Source organism: Geotrypetes seraphini, chromosome 8, assembly GCF_902459505.1.
Source record: "Geotrypetes seraphini chromosome 8, aGeoSer1.1, whole genome shotgun sequence".
In the NCBI taxonomy this organism is placed as follows: domain Eukaryota; kingdom Metazoa; phylum Chordata; class Amphibia; order Gymnophiona; family Dermophiidae; genus Geotrypetes; species Geotrypetes seraphini.
The window spans coordinates 130,220,522-130,239,003 of record NC_047091.1 but is presented as its reverse complement, the minus strand read 5'-3'; the positions used below and the strand labels follow the sequence as shown (position 1 = coordinate 130,239,003).

General features: G+C 41.0%; 1 protein-coding gene across 1 annotated transcript in view; it reads right to left on the bottom strand.

Moving 5' to 3' along the window:
• LOC117365813 (saxiphilin-like) overlaps window positions 1-18,482 on the bottom strand; it is a 67,146-nt gene that overhangs the window by 22,685 nt on the left and 25,979 nt on the right. Inside the window, 7 exon segments of the mRNA XM_033956674.1 lie at window positions 1,847-2,000; window positions 2,969-3,151; window positions 3,636-3,704; window positions 11,429-11,519; window positions 12,245-12,393; window positions 16,324-16,510; window positions 16,723-16,880. Coding sequence (XP_033812565.1) covers window positions 1,847-2,000; window positions 2,969-3,151; window positions 3,636-3,704; window positions 11,429-11,519; window positions 12,245-12,393; window positions 16,324-16,510; window positions 16,723-16,880 — 991 coding nt within the window.

Genomic DNA, 18,482 nt, shown 5'->3' with positions numbered 1-18,482 from the left:
ATTGCTCCATACGCGACCTAGCTGCAAAAAAGTGCCGGTTAGTTGAAAAAATACAGTAAAATACAGTTTTATTAAGGGATACAACCCTCCAGACCAGCAACTACCTCAGGATTTTTTTTTTTTTTTTTTTTACAGAACAGACTCCACAGGCTCTCAAAGCAATATGCCTTGCTTGATTTAGGTGGGCAAGGCTTACTGCTGAGGCTCCTCTAAAAAAATGTGGGGAGGGTGGAGGAAGTGTGGGGGAGGGACCCCGCTCGTGACCCGCCGGGTTTGACACCCCAGAGGTCGGACGAACCCCCCAAACAGAGTCCGCCCAAGCTCCGTCCGGCTAAAAACAGGGACAATAAACCCCTAAACAAATTCCAACAGCCCTACCAAGGGAGATGGGTACAGATCACTCAACACCTGCTGGAGACTGAAAGAAGACTGAGGGAAATAGAGAGGAGGGGCTAGGATATACTGTCCCAAAGTTTTGTTTTCAGTCTCCACCTGCTGGTCATGATTAGATATATACCCATTCGTAAAGTTAACCTCTACTGGTCTGGAGAGTGCCTAAAGAATATACAATTTTAATGGCAGCAACTGCTAGGGCAGGAGTCAGTAGAGATTAGCTCCTATCTCACCATTGAGTATCTCAGAGGTCAGCCCTCAAATTTTGATGTTTTAAAAGTGTGCGGCTTCAATGGCAGGAGTTAATTTTAACATTTTAGGTTTTGAATAGGGATGGGTCTGAGGATTGGGCCACCAGACTACCAAAGGCTTGAGGTTTCTTCAGAGGAGGGTCTATCAGACCTTTTTTGTACCATGATGCACCAAGTCTGGGCTGGGAAGAAAGGGGTTGAGCTATTATATTACTTAAATTAGTTAGATTAGTCAAAGATTAAGGCTTTTTGGGGGAGAGTTTCAGCAGGCCCGTAATTTTAAACTGCTGTCACTGCTACACAAAAACGTTCATTTTTCTTTTCCAAGGATAATTTCATGTGTTGCCACAGCTGGGAACAAGGAAAAGTTCCTAATTGTGGTTTAATATGCAAAATAATCTTTACAAAATTCACATATGGAGGCAGAGAAGCCGGAAGCTCATTTACATTCCATTGCTTAATTTCACAACCATGAAATACCCATGAACACTTTTGCACATTAGTACATGAGGCACTTAAAGCATTAGGGACCTACAGCAGATTTACCTAATTTAAAATGTCTCTTTCTTTGTGCTTAAATTTAGGAACCTCATAAAAGGGTATTAGTTAGTGGGGGATGAGGCTGAGGGAACAAAGTTAGACACTAACATTCATTTCAAGCTATGATGTGCCCAACTTTAGCTGACACTACAAAAGCTGACATAGGTTTAGCTAGCAGCACACAAGAAATCTCTCTCCTGCCTGCCCAAAGCAAACCTAAAGTTGAAGAGTTTAAAGCTCCTCCATTACTACCCTGAAGTTCATAGCCTTCTCCCACTCACAACTCATCCTCTCCCCAGTTTTATCCAAGCAGAACCTGCATAGACACAGGCTTACCTCTTCTGGATCCCAGACTGAATAATCTGTCTAATGAACTGGTAAGCAGAAAAATACTGATGTCTGCAATAGAACTCAAATTTCCCTTTAAGAGTCACTTTCCCAAACAATGGGATGTTATTATATGTTGGTTTTGCTAGGTACTAAGCAAGGGCCCTGTGACTAGTATCTGGTCATTCTGGGCATCTGATCTGGTTAGAACTATGAAGCTTGTGGGTCTGCCTATGTACAGTACTGTAGAAGAATCTGTCACTGTGAGAAATTTCTTTAGGACAGACGAGTCAGAAACTAACCCTTTAGGTCTCCATATGTTGCTGGACACTCACCGAAGGGCACCCAGATTTCCATAGTAGCGCTCATCATGGTTGGCAATACAACGGTGGCTGTCTTTCCCAGCAGCTTCCTCTCTCCCTAGGCACACCTTGCACAGATTCCCTTCTGCTCCAGGCATGCATCCTTTCCAGAAGTAATGCTGATAGACTACAGGGTAGAATAAACAATACCAAACCATCATTATTTTTTTTTTCTGATCCAAACAAGAAAAGGAAAGATGCAGACAGGTAGTGCCAGCCTTACCCAGGAAATAGGAAGGCAACTCATGCTAATCTGCTAGATTTACCCAGGCAAAGAAATAAAAGAGACCATGGTGACCTATGGCCACAATTGTATGCAGAATACATAGATACAACATGTGCCAATAGTTCCAGAAGACAGAGAAAGAAACCCATGCCAACTTTCCCCTGAGCAAACAGAAAGAAGTTTGTGCCAACCTACCCTGAACAAACGATAAGGAGCCCATTCCAAACTTCCCTGACATAGAGCCTGCGCTAGGCTGGAAGGGAGTCTTTGCCAAGTTTCATCAAGTCAAATAGGGAACCCATGCCAGCCTTCCTGGTCTAAAGTTAAGAGGCTCGATATTCAGACTGCAGGAAGCAGCCTAAGACCCACATTTAGCGATGAGCCCAAATATTCAATGCCGGGCTGTTTCCGGTGACTGGCGTTTCAGTATTTGGGGGGTTTTGACCAGCTATAATTTAACCAGTTAAGTTGATATTCAGCACTGACTGGTTAAGTTATAATGGCAAAGACAGGGCTGCTGTTTAAGCAGTCCGATTTGTCAGCAAAACTTAGCCAGTCAGAACTGAATATTGGTTATTGTGCAATAAAGCCAGTTAACTTTTAGTCATTAACTGCAAATATTCAGAGAGAGAACTGATTATCTTTTGCTGAATAGTCATGGTTAGCCAGTTAAAACACTATTTAACAAGGCAGCAGCCATTTCTGGACAATTAAATAGCTTTGAATATATGTGGGAAGGAATCCATTTCAGCTGTAACTGGGAATAGGAATGAAAGTTTTTGCCAGCTTTATACAGGCAAAAGAAAAGCCTCTATCAGCAATGATGAGCTTGTGAGGAAGGAATAGAGTGGGAAGCAATGTGTCCTTACCTGAATTTATATCACAGCTGAAGCTGTCATTCCCCAGATTCCTTATGACATACTTGGACAGCAGAAGCCATCCTGCAGGGCTGTAAAGATGACTGTGGCAGGAGCGACGTCCCCCAAGGTTATGAATATTTACATGACGAGCTAGCTTTTTGGTCACAGCCACAGCATACACAGGTGGAAGACCTGCACAGTCAAAGAACAAGCCATGAAAGAGAAACATGCATGCACTCTGCAAACAGCTTTCTGGCACCAAGCCAGTCACCAACCCACCTGTTGGCCAGAAAGTGACTACTGGCTCAGATATAGTATGGGTACTTGAGTGAGGTAAATCCAGATCTATTTCTGTAATTATGGATTGAGGATAAAGAGCATTATATCCTGTACAAGTTACAATATCACTCAGGTGAATCCAAATAGGCTGGAACAGCTCTGGGTTTGCCCTACTGCATACATGAAAGTGTAATCTTAAATTTGCTAGGTAACCTTTAGGGATCACCTGGGTGAGGTGATAACCAGGGGGATGGAAAAGAGTAGGAAAAGTAATAGTTATTGGATTTCCTGATAAGGTAGGTCCTTAGGCCTTGAAGGACAGTTTCTGTGCTGACAGGATTAGCAGCACATTTTTTCACAGGTTTTCGTGTCTGTGGTGCCCTCTATTCCACAGTACCTTTATCCGAGACATGGATCAGCTTCTCCATACCCAATGCCCTTCCACTGTCAAGCATGCACTCGCCACCTGTCAAAAATGAGAGCATAAGCTGCCTGGTTGCTGTGGCCTCCTGCACAAGATTATCAGTACTTAGTACAGCCGATTGTCTCAGATTATGAACATGCAAAAAGCACCATGATTGAGAACATTAGGACCTTGGTATGGATCATTCTCCACTAGAGCTATCTGTGATAGAATACAATGATACAGTCATCCCCAGCTGAAAGTGTAACAGCTTGCAACCGAGTCACCAAATGACACTGAAATAGCTTGTTCCAACTCTCAGATTTCCTCCCCTCCAATGTAAATTGTACTTCAAATATCTCCTCAATACTTCCCTGTAGAGAACTTCACTCCTTCCTCCTCCCATGCTATATCCCCTCTCACCCATTTCTTCCATCTTTTGCCAATTACTTGAATTGTACGTCGCTTTGAACCTGGTTAGGCACAGAGCGACTCACAAATCATTAATTAGATTGGAAATATTTCACTAAAAACATCACATAGGTTGGTGGCACCATGCAGAGTATCTTTTTTTTTTTTTTTTTAATAAATCTTTATTCATTTTCAAAAATTACAACAAGTGTACAACATTCATTCAGAAATACCTTAATTCATCACTTGACATTCTTATTTGTATTACTCCAAATAAATAATTATATAAGAAACCCATCCCTCCCTCCCATATACCAATTTGTATTACTCCAAATAAATAATTATAAGAAGCCCACCCCTCCCGCCCATATACCAATAAATAACAATTATGAAGTATTATCCTTCAGAATCCCACCCCCTTATCTTATTCAATACTTTGGTGTTTAAGATGTCTGATCACTAGAATAAATCGCCAATGGCCCCCAAATCTTTTTGAACTTATTATAATTACCTTGTTGCAGAGCAAATACCCTTTCCATCTTATAAATATGGCACACTGAATTCCACCAAAAAGTATAATTTAATTTAGTATAATCTTTCCAATTCCCTGTAATCTGCTGAATGGCAACCCCTGTTAAAATTAATAAAAGTTTATTATTATTAGCTGAAATTTGGCTTTTAAATCTCATTGAAGTACCAAATAATATAGTGTCATATGAAAGGGCAACATGATTTTCTAACAGTGAATTAATTTGGGGCCAAATTAACTTCCAAAAGGCATTTATATAGGGACAGAAAAATATCAAATGATCCAATGTCCCAACTTCTAAACCAAAATGCCAGCATCTATTAGATCTGGAACTATCTAACTTCTGTAAACAGAGTATCTGATTTATTGGGGCCTGAGCTTTCAAGGGGACGAGTCCACTTCATCAGGTGCCTTATAGGTATGTGCGGGCAAATGAAAAAAAAATGTTTTGTTTAGTTTCCTGTGTCGTACTTCCCACCCTTGCTGATAGAATAAGAATATAAGAATAGCCATACTGGGTCAGACCAATGGTCCATCTCTAGTCCATCTTCAAGTGGCCAATCCAGGTCACATATACCTGGCAAAAACCCAAAGAGTAGCAACATTCCATGCTACTGATCCAGGACAAGCAGTGGCTTCCCCCATGGTCTGTCTCAATAGCAGACTATGGACTTTCCCTGCAACAGGAAAGAAGAGCTAGCAGGGATACCATCCTTGCTAGCCAAAGAGAAAGTGAACTGCAGAAGTGTGGTGAGAGAGGTAATTAAGGGGAGCGAAGAGAAAGGAAGGGAGAAAGGGAAGAGAAGCAGGCAGGGGAGAAGATAAAAAGGACTGACTGAAACCACTCTAGCATTCAAATTCTCTCAGCACTTAAATAATCTCTCTGCCATTTGCAAATCATTTCCCCTGCACTCACCCATGCTTTTTGTATGCCATTTTTCAGCTTCCCTTGCATTAACTCAGTCCATCCTGCCTCTTATAATTCCGATACCTACCCTCAGTTATAATTAAGACCCTATCCAGTGACTCAGTCAGCTCCCAAACTACTTTTAACACCCCCCTATCCACTCTTGTACCCATTCAATTTCTCTGTACTTATAACCTAATACTCAGCCCAGTGCCACTCATCACCCCATCAATCACTCACCAACACACATCCGGGAATTCCTGAAACCTGCCTTTGTGCCGTGCTCAGAGCATGAATTTCTCTGCTTATTCTGTTTGTCGTGTTTTTGTGTTAAAAATTAGGAGGCAAACTGATTTTGAGAAGCTTTTAGGTCCCACCATGCAAAAGGGAGCAATCTCTGCTATATATCGCTGCTTCAATGTTAGAGGGGAGCAACCCCTACCATATAGGAAGGCCTGGGAATCTGTTTGGGGCCGGGAGATCTCTAGGATAGAGTGGTTTCATTCTAACTCCATGGGATTGACTGCAGGGATAGTGGAAAATAGGTATAAGGCCCTCTTGCAGTGATAGTATTAGTATACTCTGTGTGTTTGGCTAAGATACAGGGTCAAGAGGATGGATATTGCTGGCAAGGTTGTGGGATGCATGGGAACTTTTTCCAAATGTGGTGGGGATGGAAGTATGTACAAGAGTTTTGGAAACATATGTTTGCTATTTTGTCTGGGGTACTGGGTAGAACTGTGGAGGTAGCAGTGGAGGTGGTTTTTTTTAATTTATTATTTATTTTAAAATGTATATACTGCTTACAAAAACTAAGCATCAATATGATCTGGCTTGGGAAGATGATGAAGTGTGCTTCTCCAAATTACTGTTGACTGCTGCCCATTTTGTATTGGCTACACATTGGAGAAGACCACAAAAGCCAAATTGGACATTGGTTATTGATAAAATGGATGAGTGGTATGCTCTTTATAAACTGACCACTTTAAACCTCTTAGAATGGGGAGCTTTGTAAGCTGTTGGCAGAAATATGAAATGTGGAAATGAACATTGCTGTAACAGAGGGGGGGGGGCGTAGATTGTGTGTGTGAGGCCTGAGGGGGTATAGGGATAAGTGGGTGAGTGAGGGGTAACGGGGGAATTAGCTATGGGGTATAAGTTGTGTTGTGGGTTGAAGGAATCATGACATGCTTGCTTATCTGTTTTCAACCATTTGGTATTGGATCACTTGACATTGTAGGTTTTTGATGTTCATGCTATATTTCAACTTAATAAACACTATCAGTTATAAACAAAAATAATTTAACAAACTACTGTTATAATCATGGCAGTCAATACTCAGCATGTCTGCATTTTACTTTGTCAGATTTATTTAAAGAGAAGGAGGGAAGCAATTTTGGTAGTTGAATTTATTTGCATGTTTGTGTTTTAATTATTAGTATGTGTGTGTTTTATTGTGATCCACTTTGGACGAAAACAGAATATAAATGTTTAAAAACCATTAAAAACATAAATCAGCTCTTTAAAACATTCTCCGTCCTCAATGCAGGTGAAATTATAGCTTTACTCAGATTTCCCAGGGCTTATTTAAGTCAAGAAGGAGGGGAAATAAGCATGAAATGTTTTCACATTTAAAAACATTATTTTTATTGAATTATTTCCTCATATAAGGCCCCTTTTACAAGGTACTGAAGCCCATTCAATTCCTATGAGCTTCGGTGTATTTGCTGCGGAGAATCACTACTGCGGCTTTGTAAAAGGGGCCCATAAAGAGCAGATGCAAATACCACACATGATGGGCAATTCCATAAACTGGGTGCTAAAGATCTATGTGCACACTGCGTATGTAAATGTTTAGAATACTAGCACTTACACATGCATGTATGCACATATCTGCATAAAGCGCTGTTCTATAAATGTGACCATCTTGCATAGCACATATGTGTACAACTTGATGTATCACATATGATTCCATGGATAACTCTGCGTAGTGATATTCTGCTTGTAACCCGCCTAGAACTTCGATTTACAAAGATTTGGCGCATTACATACCATATTCAAAGAAAGCATATGGACAGGTCCTGAATGAGGTGCTGAAAAATTGGCACCAACTAAAAACTGCACTAAGCATTATTCTATAGGTGAATAGTGGCTTAGTGGTTGAGCTGCTGCCTCAGCATCCTGAGGTTGTGGGATCAATTCCCAGTGCTGCTTCTTGTGACCCTGGGCAAGTCACATTGCCCCGGGTACAAAAAAAGTACCTGTAAATATGTAAACCAGTTTGAATGTGTAACCACGAAAAGGCAGTATATAAGTCTCATTCCATTTCTCTTTCTATAAACGGACCTCAAAGTTAGGCGCCATTTATAGAATAGTGCTTTGTACTGTGATCTACACTTAACTTTAGGTGTGAGAATTGACATCAACTAAATCCTGGTGTAAATCTTCACACCTAAAGTAGGTGCAAATCCCCCTCTTCTATAACAGTACGTATAAATAACAGGAACACCCCAACTTGAAAAAGCCTTTGACCGAGTGGAGTGGCCTTTCCTTTTCCATGTCCTGAAGTGGTATAATTTTGGCCCATTTTTTACAAACTGGATAAAAACGCTATATCATCAACCCACAGCTCGTATTAGGATTAACAATTCTTTATCCAATAAATTTCCCCTCCATAGAGGTACTCGACAAGGCTGTCCTCTCTCACCATTGCTATTTAATTTAGTGTTAGAGCCACTCCTTTCAGCTATATGACAAAGTCCCTCAATTAAAGGTATTCCCTCCTCTGATCGAGATTTCAAATTAGCAGCTTATGCTGATGATGTTTTACTTTTTCTGAGAGACCCTTTACTCTCCCTTCCCAATCTTATTCATATTATCACTCAATACTCCCTCCTTTCCGGATACTCTGTTAATTGGGAGAAATCAGAGATCTTCCCTCTAAATGATAATATACTTCCATCAGATTTGGCTCATTTTCCTTTCTCATGGTCACATGAAGCTGTGAAATACTTGGGGATTTTAATACATAAAGATTCGGTTCATGCTCAAGATCTTAATATATCTAAAGTCAAAAATCTAGTTCTAAACACTACATCTCGATGGACTCCACTCTTTTTATCCTGGTGGGGTAGAATTGCATCCATCAAAATGACTCTGGCCCCTCAAATTAATTATATCCTTTCTATGCTCCCTCTGTTATGCCGGAAATCATTATTTCATTGGCTAAATATGAAAATATCTGAATTCATTTGGAACAAGAAAAAACCTCGAATTGCTCTCGCCAAACTGAAAGCCTCTAAGATCAACGGTGGTCTCAACTTTCCTGATTTCTATCACTATTATATTGCTTCATTAGCCAAATATGGAGCTTACTGGCTCACTAACTCCTCCACTCAAAATCTTCCCACTCAAGATCTTCCTGCCTGGTTTGAAATGGAATGTTTTTTATGTACGCCTTTACACATCTCATGCTTACTAACGGTGTCAATACCAAGGCACTTAAAGAGATACTCTTTATTGGGTGCAACGCAGCATGCTCTTTATCTTATAGATACATTGACTGAAATCTCAGTTAATGTTAGTCCACTCATGTCCCTTTGGAACAATCCCAAAATTCAAAATCACGACAAATCTCTATCATGGAAAAGGTGGCAGCGGGCAGGTATATGGTTTGTCCATCAATTGTCTACCCTCAACTCGTTAATTCCATTCGATATACTGTGCTCTACATACTCGCTGCCTCCTTCTACCTATTCACAATGGCGTTCTCTCACTGGAGTGTTGCCTTCTTTGCATATACGATTTGACTATATGACTTCCAAAAATACTATTTACAACTGGTCTTCTCTGTCTCTATTAAAAGGCAAGGCGATATCATCCTTCTACAGTATTTTAAGAGATCACTCCTTCACTTTTTCACCTCACTCTATGAAGCACTGGGACGCTATACTTACCACTCCGCTTTCTGACATTGATTGGGAGCTTTTCTGGTCATCAACAAATCGCCCGCTTTTATCTTCTAGAGTATCACAATCAATGTACTTTCTTATGTGGCAGGCAATATGGACCCCACTTCGCATGTGGAAAGCTAACTTAAAGCAAGACTCTGTTTGCTGGAACTGTTTGAAAGAGGAAGGAACTCTTGATCATATGTTATTTCATTGTACTCTAGTCCGCTCTTTTTGGACCTATGTCTGGAACACCATACAATCTATTACTAACTGCTCAGAAGAAATCTCTATAGACATTGTAATCCTTCGCTCTCAACACCCATGTTTCACACAATCAAATTGTCCACCTAAACTCATTGATACCATGTTGGTGACTGCTCTCATGCACATTCTAAAAAATTGGAAATCACCCTCGCTATTAGATTATACCTTTTGGTGGAACTCTCTGAGTATGTATCATAGATTTGAATCCTATGCATATGAGAAGAGAGTTACATTCCGAACCTGCATGAACTTGAAATACAACAAATCTCCATGGTCATTCTTAGATTCCTATGTACGCTCATCTTCTTAGACACTCCTGTTATCCTTTTCTTCTCCTCTCTTCTCTCTTTCATTTTTCTTTCCTTTTTCTTTACTGCTCTCTCTCATCTTTATCTTATATATCCCTTACATACATTTTTAATAATTGGAGCCTTTGCTCCTATACAGTTAAACATAGATTTATATATTTTATATACAGAAAGCTTTATTTTGTTTCTATGTACTCTAAATGATTCTTGTATCCTTTAAAATACTTAATAAAAATTATTGAACTGGAGGAACACCCCAACTGCACATGACCCCCAAGGTCACACCCCCACCCCATGGCCTTGTGGCTAGAACTACAGCCTCAGCCTTGAGGTTATGAGTACAAGCCCCACATTGCCCCTTGCAATCCTGGGCAAGTCACTTAATCCTCCACTGCCCCAGGTACATTAGACAGATTGTGAGCCCACCGGGACAGATAGGAAAAATGCTTGAAGTACTTGAATGTAAACCGCTTAGCCAATCTCCATTGATAAGTAGTGTATAAATAACTTAAATAAATAAGGTGTATAAATAACTTAAATAAATAAGGGCTCCTTTTACTACACAGCGCTAGAGGTTTTTAGCGTGGGCCAGTGAGGTAAATGCTCCAACAGTCATAGAATCCCTATGAGCATCGGAGCATTTACCTCGCCAGCCTGCGCTAAAAGCCTCTAGCACCATTTAGTAAAACCCAGAACAATTAAAATAATGCATAAATAAAATTACACCTGGCCTAAAAATACACACACAAATTTGTACCCGATTATCGGTTTTTCAATTAAGTTGTGCGCAGAAATTGGGCACGTGTTCAAATTTCTGAACGCAAGTTTTAGCATCATTTATAGAATTATGCTGATACCTTACAGAATACTGCAAGTTAGGTACTCACACTTATAGCAGCTCACTGGCTACCATAAGCGGGAGCCTACATCGTAAGAGTGTTGATACCAGGATACACTAGTATTCTAGAACAGGTGCTAGGTTCTGTTACAGAATAGTTTCCTAGCAGGCACCCACTTATAGAATTGCCCCCTTTTAAATGTATGGGTCAGTAAAAAAGAATATTTTATAGGATATATTTGATTGCATATGTTATGGTAGGGATGGGAGGGAAGGGGTTAAATTTTATGTATTAATGTTAAATATGACAGAAATTCAAGTGATGCATTTAATTTCAATTGTCAATTATTGGTACACTTGTTGTAAGATATAAAAATGAATAAAGATTTATTTTAAAAAAAAAAGAATTGCCCCATTTTTGCCTATATAAAATAATAATCAAATTAAAACTACAGACAGAATTTTGTTTTATTGATAGAATTCTCATAGCTTAAAAGCGCCTGTGGTATTTGCATCAGTGGCAGCAATTTAATTACTGATTTCTGCTTTGATATTCACCGATGCTTTATGGACTCACCCCAGTATTCAGCTGCCACGGGGACCAAGCCACAGAACCCTGCAATGTAGACATGTGTAGCATCCAGGGATACAACATCAGCCTCATTACGCTGTAAAGCAACAACATTCCTCACTCTAAGAGCTCCTCACACTGAGCATCAAAGCCCAGTGAAGGAGATTTTATACATACTCCAGTGCAGGATTCCATGCAGTGAACTCAGAGAATAATCGTGCACTGTCCAGTGCAGCTCTCAACAAGAGCATTATTTTCTGAGAAGAACAGACCAATGTTCAGTACAGTGGTGTTACAGAGTGACGGAGAAGTGTTCAGTACAGTCGTGTTACAACAGTGTAAAGTTGTCATAGCACCTAATGTAAAGTAACTGAAAACTTGGCTCTTCTCTAACATGTAATTCTATTTTCCTTCTTACTCTTCCATTCTATATATAAGCTCATGTAAACCTTTTCCTTTCTCTTCTTATATTTTAAGTTCTTGTAAACTGTGCTGAGCTCCACTTCCGTGGAGAGGATGCGGTATATAAACTTAAGGTTTAGTTTAGTTTAAAGTACTTGCATATAATAAATGTAAACTGCTTTGGTTGTACCTCAGAAAGGTGGTATATCAAATTCATGACCCTTTATAGCATAAAATGTTTTTCACCGATTTCTTCACTATATGATGACCAATACCTCCCTTTCGCTGGAGTCCTCCTTATTCCCCTCCTCAATGCAACAAATTCTAACACAGAACCTACTAACTGTAGCCATGTCTAATTTTTCTTGCAGTGGCAGAAGAAAAAGCCATATCTGCCACCAAATCCATTTCATTGATTACCTTGATCATCTCTATGCAGCCAGTTTGTGAAAATGCTCGGACACAGACCAAGGGATCCGATTGGATATTCAGAGCCCACTCTTCACACTTATGCAGTTCTGCTGCACTGATGCAGCACCAACGCAGAATGCTATTGTCCAGCGAGCTCCCTAAGACCACAGACATGAAAAAAAACAAACCATTCAGTCCTTCAAACACAAAATGTTCTAAAGCGGGAAAGATTTCTGTCTGTGAGCAAGCAGAAACAAGTTTTGTTAAGCAGGAATTAAAACCCTTCAGTTTCCATCTTCTTCTCATGCACCTGAAATAAGTACGGTACTTTTAAAGTGGATTTCAGCTGGTAAACCTGGGGTATGAGTAGGGAACAGTGACGGTCTCCTGATCATCATCTTGGCTTTCATTAAAATAACCTACTTGCTTGTAATAGGGCTTTATAAAAGGTGCTTTCAGAGGCTAGTGATATCATTAATTAATACTGATGCTTATAGTCACAGCTCTAGTCTTGCAGTATCATACCCTTCTAAACATATACCCTCTCGGTAAGTGTTATACCAATTGCTGATCTCGGTTGTTAAGCAGCCAGACAGCAGACTATAGGTCTCCAACCTTTTTCACGTAGAGAGCCGCAATGTCGAATACAATAAAGCTCTGAGAGCCACCAAAATTTTTCAAGCTTACACACACTACTAATTTGGTAAAATGCTAATACTAATATTAATAAACAATAACTTTATTTTTGTATCTCGCAGTACCTTGCAGTTCAGAGTGGTTAACGTCAAGAGAAACTGCTAAAAAACACAGCAAAAATTACATCTACATTATCTTGAGAAAATAGAATAGTTAAACAAATTTGTCAAATAAATAAGTCTTCAATGATCTCCTAAATGTTTGATAAGAAAATGTGTTCAGAAACAAAACACTTAAAAAGTTTTGTTCCAAACCCCAGCCTGGAAAAATAAAGTTTTATCAAAAAATCTTTTAAACTGACATCCCTTCAAAGTTGGAAATAAAAAAAAGAGTAGTTCCACGTGTATGATGAACTTTTGCTGGTAAAACAAAATGATTAAATAAATAAGTGGGAGCAATACCAAACAAACCCCCTCCTTTACTAATGTGTAGTGCGGATTTTAGCTGCGGAAATGGCGGTAACTGCTCCGATGTTCATAGGAATTCTATGAGCGTCGGAGCAGTTACCACCGCTGCCGGTGCTTAAACCCATGCTACACGTTAGTAAGGGAGGGGGAAAGTTTAGCTTCTACCAGTAACCAATGCAGTTTTTTATAATACGGTGTAATATGTCCAGATTTTTTCATGCCAAAGATTAGACGTATAGCTGTATTTTGAATCATTCAAAGGTATATTTTTTAAAAATTCACTTTATTTTGGATTGTCAACAGTAGCAAATTCCATAAATTTGACACCTGAATAACACCCTTAAGAGATTGTTAGCAGTTTCTATATCAAGTGGGCAAGATTGAAATTAAGATTTGAAGAGCCAACTGTCTGAGGGCCATAATGGAAGATTTTTGGGGCCACGTAGTGGAGACCACTGCCATGGGCTCTAAAAAGAAAAATGTGGACTTATAAAGAATTTTCTTCCACCAGAGCAGCAGATACAGGCTCAGGGTCCTACAAAGAGGAATGTGACATAGGGCAAGCGGGGCCTGCTACTTTGGATCATCAAGATGGTCCCTAACTGTAAGGGAATTTTAATCTCATTTTAAAATCACAGTCTGGATAATGCTAGTGGAGGGAAAGCAAATATAGATGTAATTTAAAGAATGTGGTAGGCAATTTGGGATTAGTTAATATTTGGCATTTTATATATTCCTCATCTTGTAAATATCCATTTTACATCTCAAACTACTGCACTTAGTATAGGACAGGGGTGCCCAAAAGGTCGATCACGATCGACCAGTAGATTGCAAAGGCAACGCGAGTCAATCGTGGAGCCAATCCCTGGCTCCCTGATTGACTCGCATTGCCTTTGCAGTCTTTTCTCCCTGCTTCCCCAACGCCAGGCCAGGCGCATACAAGCACCAGGCCCACAGCCTTCCTCCCCGACGTCAATTTTGACTTCGGAGAGCAAGTTCTGGGCCAGCCAATCACTACCTGGCTGGCCCGGAACTTCCTCTCCGATGTCAGAATTGATGTCAGTGGGGGAAGGCTTGTGGGCCCGGTGCTTGTACACACCTGGCCTGGTGTCTGGGAAGCAAGGAGAAATTGGCGGCGGTGGCTTTGGGGGGGCAAAGAGAGAGAAAGACAGACAGAAAGAAAGAGGGGTAGGGAGAAAGACAGACAGAAAGAAAGGGTGGCAGGGAGAAAGACAGACAGAAAGAAAGGGGGGCAGGGAGAGAGAGAGAGAGAAAGAAAGAGGGGGGGCAGGGAGAGAGGAAGAAAAAGTTGAACTCATGGAGGGACAGAGAGAGATGTTGGTTGGGGAATGGAATGAGGTCTGGAAGAGAGAAAGCATGCAGGAGGCAGAAAGAAAGAAAGATTGGATGCACAGTCAGAAGGAAGTGCAATCAGACTCATGAAATCACCAGACAGCAAAAGTAGGAAAAATGATTTTATTTTAAATTTAGTGATCAAAATGTATCCGAATTTATAACTGCTATCTATATTTTGCACTATGGCCCCCTTTTACCAAACCACAATAGAGGTTTTTAGCACAGGGAGCCGCACAGGGCATTCAGCGCAGCTCCCTGTGCTAAAAACCGCTATTGTGGTTTAGTAAAAGGGGAGGGGGTATATTTGTCTATTTTTGTATAGTTGTTACTCAGGTGACATTGCATATTTTAAAGTCATCTGCATATTTTAAAGTCTCTTTGAAAAACCCTGAATATAAATGATAATTAACATTTTCTCTGCGTACAGTGTGCTTTGTGTTTTTTAAAATTTTATTGTTGGTAGATCATTTTGACTTGGTCATTTTAAAAGTAGCTCACAAGCCAAAAAAGTATGGGCACCCCTGGTCTAGGATATTTAATGATTTTAGTAGAGAGTTAATCCAGGACGCCTATCAGGCAAGCACAAAGATTATCACTTGAGTTGACTGTTCACCTGTCTATTTAGAATTGGAATTGGGAATTCCCAACTCAAGTAATAGGTTTGGGAGGTTAAGTGATCATCTACTCCAGGATAAGAGGGTTGTACAGGAGAGTGCAGATGAGATTAAGGAGTAGTTATCTTTCAACAACATCAAAACTTGCCCTCTCCTAGCAGTATTAGACAATGACACGGTGACTGTTACCCACAGGTAATCCGCAGGAACGGGGCAAAAAAAAAGATTGGTAGCTGCAGGTATGGGAACAAGGCCATTCACTGCCCAGTGGAGCAGTGAATGGCCTTGTCCTTGCAGTAAAGTATCTGCAGCGCGTTGCCTCCCTTCCCAGTCAGCAGCCTTCCTTGCGATTGCACGGTCCAGCAGCCCCCTCCCTCCCAATTGCCGTGATCCGTGCATCTTTTCCCCTCATCAGGCCATCTCCCTCCTTTCCCCTCACCTTCACTTGCGCTTTTCAGAATTTTCTCTCTCTAAGTGGCCCGGACACCACAGCTTTCTCACAAGTCGCGCACGATTTCCCCAAAACTTCTCCTTTGATGCAAGCTGACCAGGCAGAAATAGGAAGTTGCATCAGAGGAGAAGCTTCAGGGCAGTCATGCACAACCTGTGAGAAGGCTCTGGCATCTGGGCCACTCGGAGAGAAAACCTCAATTCTGAAAAGCGCCCATGAAGGTGACAGAAAGGGAGAGAACTGACCCAATGAGGGGAAGAGATCAAGTGGCACCGAAGGGGAGGGGAAAGAGAAACAGACGATGAATGGAAATGGGGAAGAAAGAGGAGGGAGCAGATGCCGCATGAAGTTGGGAGGGAGAGAGGAGCAGAAGCTGCATGGAAGTGGGGAGGAGAGAGAGAGGGGAACAAACACTGGAAAGAAGTGGAGAGAGAGTGGAGAAGACGCTGAAGGGAAGTGGAGAGAGAGGGAGGGTTTTCCACACCTCTTTCTCCAGCCTCACTGAAAGTTGTGTCTTTCAGCATTATGCCTTTGGTTCTTCCTAGGAAACTCTTTGTATCTTACCCTCATGCCCAAGTCCATTCAATAAAGCAACATAATCCCGGCCCAGGATTTCAGTGATGTCAGACTGTTCCTCCACAAGCTGCAGACTTTGTGTGCTATCACGCAACAGTAAGTTTTGCCCTCTGAATGGTGCCGATGTGAAGAGGCTGAAACGGGCTTCTGCCTTCCCTTTCTGACCAAACAGGTTCTGAAAATGGCACAGATGGTTTTATTAAATTAAGATTGGTTGGATTAAATAAAGATTTTCAAAAGTAAAAAAAAAAAGGAGCAGCGTCAACCTAGGGGAAAGGTACGCAGCACAGAAAGGAGGAGCTTTAACCTCCTGTTTATGATTTTATTCCCTGAATGTTTGATAAAAGCCTTGAGATACCAAAGAAAAAATTCTTGGTTCCAAATTACCTGTATTACAGTAAGGAACTTTTTGGCAATCTTATAAAAGCTGTGCCTACTAATGACTGCCTTGCCAGGGCCATGGCCCAGGTTGCAGCTGCTGTATGCTGTCAAATTTGCTGTAGACCCATCAGGACATAATAGCTCATACTGTTCTTGTTCTGTATCTAAAGACAAAAAGATGAAAATGTTCATCTATCAGAAATGACAGAGTAAGGAAGGGTCATCTCCTGTCACCATACAAAGAGCTGATCCAAAAAGGACTATTTCCTACTCTATGCCTAAAGATATGGTCTTTATTGAACAAGGCTCCTACTTTGGGTGCATCCCACAGAAGCAACTTTTCTGGTTGGAGAGAAGCACACAAAATAGAAACTGGAATCTCATCTCCAACCCAAAGAAAACTTGAGAAGGAAATCACACATCTCCTATTCATTACTATACCAGTCAACCATTATGCCATCTGGTCACAGAGAAGACTTAATGGTAAAGCATTTACCCTTTACCTAGGGATTCTTAGGAAAGTGGCAATTTAATTTCCTCTAGAAGAGATGTGTCAAACTCTGGCCTGCGGGGTCATAGAATTTTGCCTGCGAGACAATTAGCACTTTACTATAAAGCTGGCCCACCGGAAGTCATCAGCTGAAGATTCAGCACCTCAAGATTCGTGCGTCTCATGACTGCCATGCTTTGCGACACTGTGCTCCCACCTATGCTCTCTATTGCTGCTGCCTGCACTTGATCCTCCCAGCTGGCGTTGACGTTCGCAGCCAACTGGTCCTCCCTGCTGCTGGTCCTCCTGACTACCTGCACTCTCCCAGCTGCTGTCAACGCCGCAAACTGGATCAACTCCATCTGCCTGCTCTCTACTGCCCCGTACTCCCAGCTGCCTGCACCTCTCAGTAAGTCTCCCAATAAATAAAAAAAAAGGCTGATAAATAGGTTTTGTTTGATTGGGTTCCATTTTTTTATCCCATTGTAATGCTGTTTGGTGGGAAGGGACTTGCAAATGAGGTTTTTGTTTAATTGGGTTCCATTTTTTTATCCCCATTGCAATGCTGGTTGGTGGGGAAGGGACTTGCAAATTCCTATGAGGTTTTTGATGGATTGGGTTCCATTTTTTAAAAGGTGCTGCCAATTTTGTTCCTCCAAAAAAACCTCCTGTAAGTATTTATTGTGCTTTATTAACAGACTTTATGAAGAGATTCACCCACTGAAAGGCTCTACTGACGCTGCCTGCACTCACCCGGCTGTCCAAGTTTTTAATTTTGGCGCAAGGTTGGAGAGGTTGTAACCCTATACTTCTATTAAGACTAAGCAGGGGTGCTTTTATTAAGAGGCATTAAAGCGAGCGCTAAATCGATTAGCGGACCTTAATAAAAGAACCCCTAAGTATCTTAATTAAAAATTTGGCCCTCGACTTAGCCTATGTTTTGGATTTCAGCCCTTTATGTGATTGAGTTTGACACCCCTGCTCTAGAATAAAGCAGTGTGGTTGCCATGTTGGTCCACTTGCGCACAATGAAATAAAAGTCAACAAGCCAAAAAGATCTAAAATAAAACCTCTCTTTCCAAGCTCTTCTTCTAGAAAAAGAAAATCAAAAGAAAATGAGTTGTCACCAGTACAAGTGGAGAGTAGAGCTTCTGCCCTTACTGATACTGGCAGAGCCATCCTAAAGCGCTGCAGTTTGCTCCTCAGAAAACACCAGCTGAATCTCATTGACCTTCACAAGCATATGCACCAGCTCTGGACTTATCATAATTGCAGT